This window comes from Athene noctua, chromosome 25, assembly GCF_965140245.1.
Source record: "Athene noctua chromosome 25, bAthNoc1.hap1.1, whole genome shotgun sequence".
NCBI classification, from domain to species: domain Eukaryota; kingdom Metazoa; phylum Chordata; class Aves; order Strigiformes; family Strigidae; genus Athene; species Athene noctua.
In genome coordinates, this window is record NC_134061.1 from 5997936 (window position 1) to 6010877 (window position 12942).

Consider the following 12942-nt stretch of genomic DNA (forward strand, 5'->3'; position numbering starts at 1 on the left):
GGTACCGGGGCTCGTTTCTCAGCACCAATTCCCCGGGAGCAGCAGCGGCCGGGCAGCGGGAGCTGCTCAGGGCCGGGGCTGTCAGCTCGGAGCTGGGAGGAGAAGGCTGCCGCTGCGGCTCGCTGTGGCTGGCAGCAGGCGGCGACCCCGCGCCCCTCAGCCCTGCCGGGCCCTTGGCTGGGCTCTCTCCGCTGGACAGCGCTCGGGCCGCCGGTTCTCCCGGCCGCAGGGGGCCGCCACGGCCGGGACGGCGACGGGGAGGGGGGAAAGATGGCGGCCAGATCGGGGCCGCGGGACTACCGCTCCCATGGTGCAGCGCGCAGGGCGGACAGCCAATGGGAGGGCGAGGCGGGAAGAGCGGCCAATGAGGAGCGAGGGCGGGAAGAACGGCCAATGAGGAGCGAGGGCGGGGCCTGCGCGGCCGTTGGCAGCGGAGCGGCGGGAGGGTCCGTTGAGGCGTTGGGTGCGCGGGGGGGAGGAGCGGGAGCGCGGGGGGCAGGTCTGGGGCCCTGGGGGCAGGTCTGGGGCCCTGGGGGCGGGTCTGGGGCCCTGGGGTGGGCGGGCCGGGGCTCGGAGGGGTGGGGAGGGCTGGGAGTGCCTGCGGGGCCGGGGGAGGCGGTGTGGGGGGCCGGGGGCCTTAGGAAGGGCCTTGGGTGGGCAGAACGAGGGGCCCGAGGGAGGCTGGGGGGGCTCGAAGGTGGCAGCGTGGAGGGGGGGGCGGGCTACAGAGGCCCGAAGGGGAGGGGGTGGGACGGCGTCCCTGGAGGGGGCGGGCAGGGCTGTGGGAGGGGGTTGTGGGGGCCTGAAGGGGGTGTGGGGCCGTGAGAGGGGCTGCAGGGACCAGAGGGGGGTGTAGGCCGGGGGGGACGGGGCTGAAGGGGTCGGGCCGTGGGCGGGTGTTAACGGCAGCTCTGGGGGCACCAGCGGGGCTCAGGACAGGGAGGGGGTGCGAGGCCTTGCCCAGCTGTGGGCTCCCCTCCACCCCCTCAGCCTCAGCTGACCCATTCCCCCCCCACCCCCCACAGTGCGTGAGGCCCTTGGGACGTTGGAGCCCGGTGCCGTTGTTCTCCAGGCAGTGCCGCGCCCCCATCGCAGCACCCCCCTGTCACCATGATGCTGGGGCCCCCGCCCCAGGAGGGCTCTGTGGCTGTTGTGGTGCGTGTGCGGCCCCGCGCTTCCTGTGAGCGAGAGCGGGCCGCACGCCCCGTCCTGCATGTCGTTGACCAGCACATCCTCGTCTTCAACCCTGAAGAGCACAGTGGCCCCCCCAGCAGTGTGCTGCCCACTCACGGGCCCAAGCACCACAGCAAGGACCTGAAGTTTGTCTTTGACCGAGTTTTTGGGGAGGGGGCCACGCAGGAGGAGGTGTTCCAGCACACCACCCACGCGTTGTTGGACAGCGTCCTCAATGGCTACAACTGCTCCGGTAAGACCCGGAGGGTCCTCCTTTGGTCAGAAACCCAGAATAATCCAGGATAATAAAGATCTTGAAGCTCCTCCTGTCCAACCACAAACTTCACACTGACCGTTCCCAACTCCACCAGATCCCTCAGTGCTGGCTCAGCCCGACTCTTCAACCCCTCTAGGGATGGGGACTCCCCCCCTGCCCTGGGCAGCCCATTCCAACGCCCAACAGCCCCTTCTGCAAAGAAAAACTTCTAAAATCCTTGCAGGAGCTCCTGTCCCATCTGCTCCCAGGCAGGGTGGACTCAGTGGAGCTGTTCATTTATTGTGGAAGCCCTAAGCAGCTGGGGATATGAGGGTACACAACAGCAACACGCAAACATGCAGCCGGAAACTTGGTGCTGGCACCAAGCTGGTGTGACTGTGAGTGTGATCGGGACAGGGACGATCCTGACATGGAAATGTCGAATCTCCCCCTGGGGAGCAATGAGGAGAAGCAAAACCTGAATAAGAGCAACTTCTGGAGTCACAGGATGGTTTGGGTTGGAAGGAACCTTGAAAGATAATCCAGTCCAACCCTCCTGCGATGGGCAGGGACATGTGTCACTAAATCTGGTTGCCCAAAGCCCCGTCCAACCTGGCCTTGAACCCTGCCAGGGTGGGGGCAGCCACAGCTTTTCTGGGCAACCTGTGCCAGGGCCTCACCCCCCTCACAGGGAAGAATTTCTGCCTTAGATCTCATCTAAATCTCCCCTCTGTCAGTTAAAAGCCGTTGCCCCTTGTCCTGTCACTGCAGGCCCTGGTAAAAAGTCTTTCTCCGACTTTCCTACAAGCCTCTTTCTATACATTGAGAGGCCTCAGTAAGGTCTCCCCGAGCCTCCTCCTCTCCAGGCTGAGCACCCCCAGCTCTCAGCCTCTCCCCGCAGCAGCGCTGTCCCAGCCCTCAGACCGTTCCCGTGGCCTCTGGCCCCGCTCCCACAGGTCCATGTCTGTCCTGTGCTGGGGACCCCAGAGCTGGACGCAGGGCTCCAGGGGGAAAAGGATTTGTGGGGAGGAAATGGTGAGGAGGGACCTGGCTGGGCTGGAAAAGCAGGAACAGTGGGAGGATGAAGACAGAGGAGTGCAAAGTCTCCCAAGTTGGGTCTGGGGCTGCATCTGCAGGGACATTTCTAGCTCAGACAGAGATGTAGGTAGACTGGATGCAGGTAGAGTTGAGGATTTCCAAAGGAGGGCCCCAGAGATGAGCCAAGGGCTGGACAGAGAGGGGAGACTGAAGGAGATGGGTCTCTTCTCCCTGGAGAGGAGAAGAGTCCGGGGCGAACCTCATCCGTTTTTGAGGACTTAAAGGGCAGCTTTGGAGAGGATGGGGGCTCTCTGGTCACAAGTTGAAGACAAGGGGCAGCAGGGACATGTTGAACCAGGAGAGGTTTCATCTCAGTAGAAGACATTTTTTACAGTGAGAACCTTCACTGGCACAGCCTCCCCAGGGGCATAGTGGAGTCCCAAGGGCTGGGGGTGTTCAAGATGCCATTGGACAGGGTGCACGATGATCTCATCTGGGCTCCCCTTCCCACAAAAGCTCAGACCAGATGATCTCTCCAGGTTCCTCACAGCCTGGGTGTGCTGTGGTTCTGTGATGCTGGGGGCCACAGCGGTGCTGGAGGGGATGGAGGTGGGCGTTGGGGCAGAAATGAGGCTGGGCAGGTGCTTTCCAGGCATTCTGAGGGACAAGGATGACATGCTCTCCGCTCTGCTAGGGTGGGAAGGATGGCGAGAAATCAGGTGGATCTGTGGCGCAAAGAGCCCCTTGCTTTTGCCATCCCTTCGCAGCCCGAATCGCGGTGAGGGGCAGAGCTTTGGGAGGATGCTGGGTTTGGGAGCGGGATCTGGGGTGAAGCAGACACATCTTGGGGTGCTTTGGGGTTTGCCGTGCCCCTTGTGAGCATGCCGCAGGCTGGCAGCTCTGTAAAGCCAGGTCTGAAAGCTCCTTGCTGGGTCTGAAAGCTCCTCGCCTGCCGCCGCAGCCCCCCGTGCTGTTGGCAGGCTGTCAGCAGACGAGCGGCTTAACGAGCACATCACTTGTGTGAGGCAGCACCGTGCGGGAGAGGCTGCTCTCCTGTCTAATCATGTGCCGGGCCGGGCACTGGGACCGGAGGATGCTATTCCTGGCTCTCCGGCATGCTCTGCGAGCTGCTGAAGGCTGCCTCTGTCACTGTGCCCACCTGGCAGGCACGTCTCGTGTCTCTATCTGCATAAAATAACTCCAGGATCCTCAAACGAGAGTTGCCAAGCCCCGAGTGCTGCTATTGGGGGGACGGGCTGAGGCTCTCTGGGTTAGTGTGTCCTGCTCTGATGGTGACGCTTCAAAGAGTGTTGAAAGGGGGGGTGGGGGGGTGAGATGAATTACCAGGTCTGGAAGAAGAAACGCCTTCTGGGGAGAGGTGGGGGAATGGGGCTGCTCGGCTTGTTAAAAAGAAGGTTCAGGGGTGACTGGAGCATCCAAGCACGTGATGGTTTGGGGACTCGTTCTGTCTCTGCTAAATGAGAGAGGCTGCAGTGAGAAAAAAAACGGCACTGAGGGGTCGAGTGGCAAACGCGGAGGGGAATTGGCTTTGGCTTGTCTCTGCAAAGGCTGTGAGCAGCCCCCGCCGCAGGGGTTGCTGCGGGAAGCTCTCCTCTCCGACAAGGAGTGCACTTTCCGCCGCTCCTGTTAATTAACGATCGTTGCAACCCTCCACCCTTTCTCTTCCCAGTGTTTGCCTACGGTGCGACAGGAGCAGGGAAAACCTACACCATGCTGGGCTCGGAGGAAAGCCCTGGCATCATGTACCTCACCATGGTGGAGCTGTACAAGAGGATCGAGGCCAGGCAAGAGGAGAAGAGCTGTGAGGTGCTCGTCTCCTACCAGGAGGTACGCCGCGTCCGAGCCGGGTCCCCTCCTGTCTCCGGGTCACCGTGACTGGGACCTGGGGTTGATCCAGACCCTGCAGTGCCACACTCAGGGTACCCGCTGCACTGACAGCTGTGCCCGGTGTCCCCAGGGCAGCCTTAGAGCCTGGCTGGAAGCAGGCTCACCCACCCAGTTTGGAGAACTGGTGCTGCTGGTTTCTCCCACCTGGAGCCTGGGGCATTTTCTGCTCCTTGCCGTGGTCCCCGAGCGACGAGGGCTTCCTGGCTTTGGAGGAGTGGTGGCGCGGTGACTTGCCAGTGAAGCCCTCCCAAGCTCTCCTCTGCATTGAGAGCCCCCTCAGCTGCTCTTGGTGTAACGAGGCCCCAGAGGTGGCATCGGGGGGACACCAGGTTGTGCGTGACACTGGGGCACAAAGTTCCTCTCCCTGCTCCCCGTTGGGTAACCAAACCTCAGCCTTCCGTGGCGTTCCCTGCTCCAGGTGTACAACGAACAGATTCATGACCTGCTGGAGCCCAAGGGCCCTCTGGCCATCCGGGAGGATCCTGAGAAAGGAGTCGTGGTTCAGGGTCTCTCCTTCCACCAGGTGGGTAGAGAAATGGGCACAAGGTCTGGGCACCGCTGCGCCTGCACCAGTTCTGACAGCGGATGCGTGTCCCGGGGCCGTGGGGGGTGTGAGGGCGCGGGGGTGCCATCTGCGCGGCTCCTGGCGGACAGCAAACGCCACCCTGAGCTGAGAAGAGCCCCGCAGAGCTGCAGGATGCCTCAGCCTACGCCGCCGTGGCTGCTGGGTGCTGGGTTGTCTCGGTGCTTGCGTACGGGCTGCGCTGACGCCCGCCCTCTGCCCGTTCTCTCCCAGCCCGCGTCGGCAGAGCAGCTGCTGGAGATGTTGGCCAACGGCAACAGGAACCGGACACAGCATCCCACCGATGCCAACAGCACCTCCTCCCGCTCGCACGCCATCTTCCAGGTGAGGGCTGCGGGTTGCAGTGTCGCTCGGGATTTGTGCTGAGAAGGGGGCGAGGGAGCCAGCCTGTGCCAGGACCCGGGGTTCCTGCCCCTGCTCCTGCTGTGCCACAGGAAAAATCGGTGGGTCCTGGCCCTGAGAAGAGAGGTGTGGGTCTGGGCAGGCCAGTAGCCAGCGCTGCAGCAGGACAGCACACACTGGTCACGCTGGTGGCCACGTCTCCCAGACAGCCCCAGACTCCCAGCTTGGTGTTAGGGGTCCCAAGGGCTGAAATTTCCCTTTGTGCTTTTGTCTCTTGTCAACTCAGCGTGTGGGAGCCGCACCTAAAACCTTCCTCAGAGCAAAGGGGCCGCGTATCGCTGGCTCCTGCTTGTGCCTCCCCCCAGGTGCCGCAGGCAGGCAGTCTGCTCCGTCGTGTCTCCCCCGGCTCTGAGCCGGGAATTCCGCTCCCCCGGGGCTCTGTGAATTTGCTCCCCGGTTTCTCGGTGCTCTCCTACACAAACCTGCCAGTTGATTTCAATTCCAGCCAGGCCCTTCCCCGAATTAGCAGGGCCGTCACGGCTGCGTGGGGAGACAGAGGGCTCTGACTGCAATTTCATTCTGAACCTGGTGCCTTGCCCGTTGCTGCTTGCAGGGGGAAGTCCAGGTGTCTGGATGCTTTCCCAGCCGGGCTTGTCACTGGGTGCTGGATTCCCGCCTGCCGTGAATCCATGAGCTGTGCTGGAACTCTGCCCTGCCCGGCAGGCAAACCACAGTCTGGCGAGGATGCAGGACCGGTTACCAGCCTCCAGCATCTATCTCTGTGGCACCTCCAGGCCATGCAGGAGCCGCTCCTGGGGGGCTGAGGGGGTTCCAGGGCGGTGGGGGAAGTGTTTGCTCCTCCTGGGAGATCTTGAGAGATGCTGAAGGGGAAGTTACGGAGCAGTGCTGTGGGTGACTCTCAGTGGCTGTGTCCCTCCTCGCCTGCACCAGCTGGGAACTGGGCTGGGCACCGCCAGCCCTGCTTGGATGCCTCCCTGGGGCACTGCGAGGCTGTGTCTGGGGGCTTGCAGCCCCCACTGGCATCTGAGATTTCTGGAAAAACCCACAGTCGGAGTCAGGGCTGGGGCTGCCACCGTGCATGAGCACATCCTGGATGATGCCAGGGCTTTGGGTTGGGGTGTTGCCCTTTGGGGACGCGACCAGCTGTACCCCACTCGCTCAGCAAGTGCAGGAGAGGCTGATTATTTTCCGCAGCTCTGTCCCGTCTTGCGAGATCCCTTCCGTGGCTTTGCTGCTCAAGTCATCGCCGAGTTTTTGCTTGTCTTCTCAGCATGCCGGGCCCCTCCTTTCCTGCGCTCGATCTCACGCCTGCGTGATCCGCTCCGCCATCGTTTCACAAACATTGAAACCGGTGATGCTGGCTCCAACCAGCAGCCCCACGAGCCTGGTGGAGCTGCAGCCTCACCCACCTCTGTCCTCGCAGATCTACGTGAAGCAGCAGGACTGCACTGGCGGCCTCGCTGGCGACCTGCGAGTGGCCAAGATGAGCCTGATCGACCTGGCAGGCTCGGAGCGAGCTTCGGTCGCCAACACCAAGGGAGAGCGGCTCCGGGAGGGCGCCAACATCAACCGCTCGCTGCTGGCCCTCATCAACGTCATCAACGCCTTGGCTGAGGCAAAGGTAACGCTGCTCCTCGCGTGGCCCCGCCGGGGTGGGCGGGTGAGCGCGGTGTCCTCCGGGGATGGTTCTGCCCGCGCGGTGAGGGTGGCAGCCTGGGCTGGGCTCCGAGAGGTGCCGTGGGATGAGGGTGGCCGCGCCCTTGCGGCACAGATTTGGAGCTGAGCAGAGCCTTGATCTCTCGGTACAGAGCAGGAAAAGCCACATCCCGTACCGGGACAGCAAGCTCACACGCCTGCTGAAGGACTCCATCGGCGGCCACTGCCGCACCATCATGATCGCCGCCGTGAGTCCCTCCGTCCTGGCCTACGAGGACACCTACAACACCCTCAAGTACGCCGGCCGGGCCAAGGAGATCAAGGTGTCGGTGAGGATCTGGCGTTGCGGCGGTGATCTGCTCTGTGTTTGGGAGCAACTGGGGATGGCTGGGAAGGAGCCTGGTTTGTGGGGGGGGAGGTTAGTGGGTTCCTCCCTTAACCAGCTTGAGTTTTCCAGCCCTGGGGGTGCCGCTCTGGGCAGACAGCAGCGGATGAAGCTGCAGACAGTGTGTGCCCTGTCTTCGTGTAAAGCTCCTCAGCCCAGCACCCAGAAAGGCTTGTGACTGCGGCAGCAGGTCCCTGAGCGCAGCTCCTGTCCACTGCAGCCACCCTGGGGCTCCCTGGGGAGCCTGGAGGAGGCTGAGCAGCTCCAGCACTGGGAGAGAGGTACGTGCAGCCCCAGTGCTGCTTTAACCTCTGCCTTGGCCCTGTCTCTGCAGCTGAAGAGCAATGTGACCAGCTCTGACGGCCACGTTAGTAAATACGCCGTCACCTGCGAGCGGCTGAGAGCGGAGGTGAGATGCTGGTGGGGAGGGGAGGGCTCTCGCTTTAGCTGTGGTTTGCTGGGGACATGGAGCTCTGAGCTCCTGGGCTCGTGAAACCATCTGAGCAAGAGCTGATCCTTCCTCGCAGGTGGCAGATCTGCGGGCGAAGCTCCGGGTCTATGAGGACGCTGCCCGGGAGTCACAGAACCAGGCTCTGGCGCCGCTGGCTCCCTCCGGCTTCCCAGAGGGGCTGCCCAGGTGAGGCTGGTGGGGAGCAGGGACAGAGCTTGATGGGACCTCCTGGTGTGCCCCGAGCCTGTGGGGTTTTAGTGCTGGTCAGAGCCCATGTGTCCATTAGAAAGCAGAGGAGCTTCTTTACTGGTGTGCACGTCACCTCGACTGGGCTCGGGGGCAGTTATGAGCGTGGCAGAGCACAGTGCACAAAGCTGGGCTGCAAAGGCCTAATCCTCTTCTCCTTGATCCATCCCAAAACTTCTTGGGCAAAGTGACAGCTTCCCCAGAGGATCTTCTCTGGCTCAGTGGCTGCTTCTCTGCCTTCTGCAGGTTGGAGGAAGCTGTCCCACAGACCAGCGTGGCTCAGAGGGGCAGTGATGGAGAGCAGCAGGAGCTGGGAGCTGGACAGTCTGTTGGGATGCCAATGGAGCTGGAGGAGGAGGTGAGAGAAGGGGTGCTGTGATGAGTGGGGCCTGGTGGGGGGCTCACATACCCTCGTGGGGTACCCTGGGCGCGCTGGGAGAGGGCAGGAACTCACCCGGTCCACGGGCTCCTGGCTCAGCGTGTGGGGGGCTGTGGACTGCTGGCAAAACCCCTTAACTTCCCAGCTAACGGGGAATTTGGGGAACAAACTCAGCTCGGAGATGGGCTAATGCTGCGCTTTTGGGTGATTGCTCCAGGCTCCAGAGGAAAGGCCTCCCAGCAGCCCCAGAGCAGCCCACCAGACAGACGTCCAGCTGGAAGGGAAGACACCAAGGTGCCTTCTGCAGGGGTTGTCTGGCAGCCGGGCAGAGACGTGAGTGTCCTCGTGTCGTTCCCACATGTTGCTTCCTCATGTTTGCCTGCGGAGGACGGGCTGCCCACCCTCCTGTTGCATCCTGTAGCCATCCTAAGGGCTGTCCAGAAGGACGTGGGACCAGGTCTTTGTCTGCAGATGACAGCCGGCCCTGTAAAATAAGGGATTTGGCTCCTGGAGATCTAATCCCATGGGACAGTCTCTCCTGGAAATGCAGCAGTGAAGGTTTCCAGGCACAGCCACCGTGTGAGCCGTCAGTGCGCGTTGTTAGTCCTGAAATTACCTCTGCGAAGTCTTTCCTCTTGCCGCTGCTCCCCCGGGCCCTGCCCTGGCAGGGCTCCCGTGGCACCATCTGCTGATGTCTCTGCCCCAAGCATCTTGGCAGAATGAACCTCTTTGGAAAGGCCTCTTGAGGGAGGCTGGCCTTGACGTGTGCCTGGATCTGTCTGCCTCTGCCGGAGCTGACAAGTGTCTGAAGCCGGCAGAGCCTGCAGGTGCCATTTTGTCCCTGTAACTAACAGGTAAACACACAACTCACAGCTCGGGTTGTCCAGGAAGAGATTTACAACTTGGGTATCTCTCGACTTCAGTTTGCCTCTCTTGCCCCAAAACTCTGCTAACAGGCTCTGCCCCGCCCAAGGAGGTGTCTCAGAGGTGATGCTGGTGCTGCTGGGCCTCCGTTACTGGTGACGCTGGCTCACGCTCGCCTGCTAACTGGTTCTTGGGTCTGTCTCTCTCTGTCCCAGGCTCCTGGCTGCCGTCCTGAACGTTGCCCGAAAGCAATACGCCCTCCTGAAGGCTGCCGCCCTCCTCACTCCTGCCATGGTCTCCGAATTTGAGGACCTGGAGCGCCTGGTCAGTCAGGAGGCTGGTGTAAGCGGGGAGCAAGCCACGTCTGCAAAGGGAGCCGCAGAGATCGGCGGGGCCAGCCCTGCCCAGAGGATGCAGCAGGGCTGTGAGGGTGAGAAGCTGGGGCCGTCGGTGCTGCCCCCTCTCTTTTGTCTCGGTGTGCGCTGGAGGAGCCGGTGGCGGGGGGGCAGCTCCCAGCTGTGGGCACAGGGCAGGGAGATGAGTTTCTCCTGACTCCTCCTGACGTGGCACCCAGCGGGTTCTGCCCAGAGCGGCTGCAGCCTCGCTTTGTAGAGCGACTGGGGCTGGCCAGCACCGCCGGGAGCCCGGGGCACGGCCGGAGCCAGGAGCAGCCCTTGTCTCCGGGGAGCTCAGCACGTGTGTGCGAGTCAGCATAAACGTGAGGGATATTTCTGCTCCTGGAGACCAAAACAGCAGTTCTGATCCTCATTTGTCCTCCTCTTGTTTACTCCTCCATGGAACATTTGTCCCAGCCAGCCTGGCTGTAGCCTCCCAGCCGGCAGCCTGCATCTGACCAGGGCTGAGCTCTCCCTCCTCATCCTCAGGGCCGATGCACGATGCCCATAGCGAAGCCGTGGGCTCTGCAGACCCTGTGTTCCGGGCACAGACCGGGTGTTGCCGCAGGGCACTTGCTTTGGGCCCAGCCTGATGCCTTTAGGATTAGTTGTGCTGGCTCTTTTCCTCTCGGTTTAAGGTGGTTGGATGGAAACACCCGCTGGCAAACGGCTGCTGTAGGGCTCGCTGGGCTGACCTCCGCCGAGCTGTGACGGGGGGCTGTGAGGGGGATGCCCCGGGCTTTGCGGGTGCCTGGGAACTGCAGACAAGGAGGTGACTCTGTTTCTTCTCTGCTCCTTCAGCCCAGGTGTCTGTCGCCGTGCCCAGCACCCCCGGGATGAGTGGCACCGTGCAGCGCTTGCAGGACCTCGCTGCCCCCTGCAGCCCCACGTCGGTGGCTCCTGGCCCGATTAAGAAGAGGGGGACTACAACAAGTCACATGTCCCCGGTGTCATCGGCTGCCCAAAACCGCCGCACGCTGCCTGCTGTGCCCGTTCACAACCTGAACGAGACTTTTGAAGTCTCCAACAGCAGTGGTTCACCCAGCGTGGCCGAGGCAGCTGCCTCCAGCCTGCCAGAATTCTCCATCTGGGAGAGCGTCCAGAGCCACCTAAACAAGCAGGACGGCCCCGTCGTGCCCCAGTAAGTGCTGGCCTGGGGGGGTTAACTGTGGTTTTGGGGCTCCCCCCTCCACGATCTTGCTGTCTGGGTGAATCCTCCGTGGATCGCTGCAGCTCTGCTAAGGGGGGAGACTGGGCAGAAAACACTCAGCCTGCAGACAGGCAGCCAGCGGTCCGAGCTCGTGTGTGAATCGCTGTCAAATATATATATAAAGATATAAAATATCTTTATATATATATATATAAAGATATAAAAAACATTCCAAAGAAATCTATTTCTCCCTTTGGGGCCCTTCTGGAGCCCCGCGTGCTGGCTGGGAAGCAGGTGGGGCCTCACCTCTGCTCCCAGAGAGGTTGGAGCGAGGGTTGGGACTGCACACTCTGGGGTTTTGCGTTTTATTGTTTAGTTGGTAGTTTTGGGGTTTTTTTTATTGCTGGTGCTTCAAAGGGGCTCTGGATTTTCCAAAGCTCTGTGAATCTGTGAGAGCATCCAAAGGCAGAGATGGGCATGGCCTTGGTAACGCAGGACACCCCGAGGTCTCCCCGTCTCCTCCTGCAGCTCTAGGAAATGGTTCCTACCGAGGGAACTGGGGACACTGAGGTCCAGGGGAACAGCCCGAGCACCTCAGGGAGCAGCAGTAGCCAGGCGGCTGACGCCTCCTGTGCCGCTCTCCTGAGGATTTACCCCTCTTGGAACGGTTTTCCCCTACAAAACCGGGCAGGTTTCCTGTGACTCCTGTTCCCTGCGGGCGGATGGTGTTGGCCTGGCTGCCTCGCAGCCTCACGAGAGCGGGCACTAACTCCCTTCTCCTTGGCCGCAGAGCCTGTGCCCCGGTGTCTGCCGTGAAGGGTTCCTCCATCCCCAGGCCCTCCGTGGTCTCCAAAGCCCCTGCGCAGAAGCGGAGTCGAGTGGAGAGGTGAGGCAGCCGCCGGCCCCCCGTGCCCCAGAGCGCCCCGCGCAGGCAGCAAGGGCTGGCAGCTGCCTGGGGCTCGAGCCCCCGTCCCTGCCTGCGTCGGCCCCACCTCACCTGTGACACGTGGGGACGCGGGGGGGCTCCGCCCTGAGCCTCGCGGGTTTAAAACGGCCCCTTTCTCTTCACAGCGCTGCTCCCCCCACCCTGGGTGGGCTCCAGAGCTGCAGCACCCCGAGATCTGCGCAGCCCTCCCGCGCCCCTCCGCTCCCGGGCAGGCGCCTGGGGAAACCCTCTGCCCGCAGCACCACGGGCTGCAAGAGCGTTCCCTGCGGCAGGGCAGGCACCAAGCGGGCGCTGGACCAGCCCCCTTCCGGGTCAGGTGAGGAAAATACCTCGAACTGGGAGGTTTGCTGCTGGTGGAAGATGCTCTTTGGGGTTTGCTGCTTCCTGGCTGTAGCCAGAGCCTCGGGGAAGGCTGGTGGGTGCTTGGGGAGGGGCAGAAAGGAGGAGGGGGCTGGCAGCACCTGGATCTCTGTCGGGGCCGGGGGGGACGGGACCTGGGTTTGCTGCTTTTACCCAGCAGCTGCCTAATGCACTTCCCTCCTCTTTCCATCCTCAGAGCATCCTGCGGGCCCTCTCTCCTGGAAGGGCAGCAGAAGGACCACCAAAGAGCTCGTGGCCCTGGGCAGTGCCCCCCCTGCTCCCACCCCCCAGCCAATGAAGCTCTTATGCTGATGGCTCCTGCACCCAGGATCCCCGGCAGTGTCCCAACCCAGGTGCCAAACTTCTTCCTTTCTCTCGTAGCCCTGTCCCACCCTTCCTGCAGCCACACAACAATTCCTGCAGCCCTTCTTGTCCCCCTGCAGTCACCCCCAGCCCCCTCCTGTTCACCGTCCCAGTTACGTCCCCTGTCGTATCATACTAAGAAATAACATGTATTTTTAATAAACCTTTTTCGTTTCCAACCAGAGGGGAGAGGGGAGACGTGCGGCTGTTTCTTCTCGCCTCCCCCTCGCCCAGGGAGCTGGGATGGGGAAGCAGCTCCCGTCTGAGCGGGCCTGGAAAAGGCCCTTGCTCGTGGGGGTGGGCTCTGTCGGGGCTTCCCCCATCTCCCATCATCCCCGGGACCCCGTGGGTGCCTTCTGCCCCCTCTGCTGTGCCCGGGGGGCTCTGGGGCGCTCGCTCCGTGTCCCAGAGTGCCGGCAAGCACCG

The 12942-nt window shown here is 62.3% G+C and overlaps 1 protein-coding gene across 1 annotated transcript; it reads left to right on the top strand.

Annotated features, from left to right (window-relative positions):
• Nucleotides 1-387: 387 nt before the first annotated feature.
• On the top strand, nt 388-12690 carry LOC141970426 (kinesin-like protein KIF18B). The gene is made up of 16 exons (XM_074927026.1): nt 388-446; nt 1026-1426; nt 4158-4315; nt 4794-4898; nt 5172-5282; nt 6745-6942; nt 7130-7306; nt 7697-7771; nt 7890-7999; nt 8306-8417; nt 8656-8771; nt 9518-9732; nt 10499-10838; nt 11638-11733; nt 11919-12109; nt 12350-12690. Exons 2-16 carry the CDS (start codon nt 1111-1113, stop codon nt 12463-12465), a joined length of 2436 nt encoding a protein of 811 aa, XP_074783127.1. The 5' UTR covers nt 388-446; nt 1026-1110; the 3' UTR covers nt 12466-12690.
• The last annotated feature ends 252 nt before the right edge of the window (nt 12691-12942 follow it).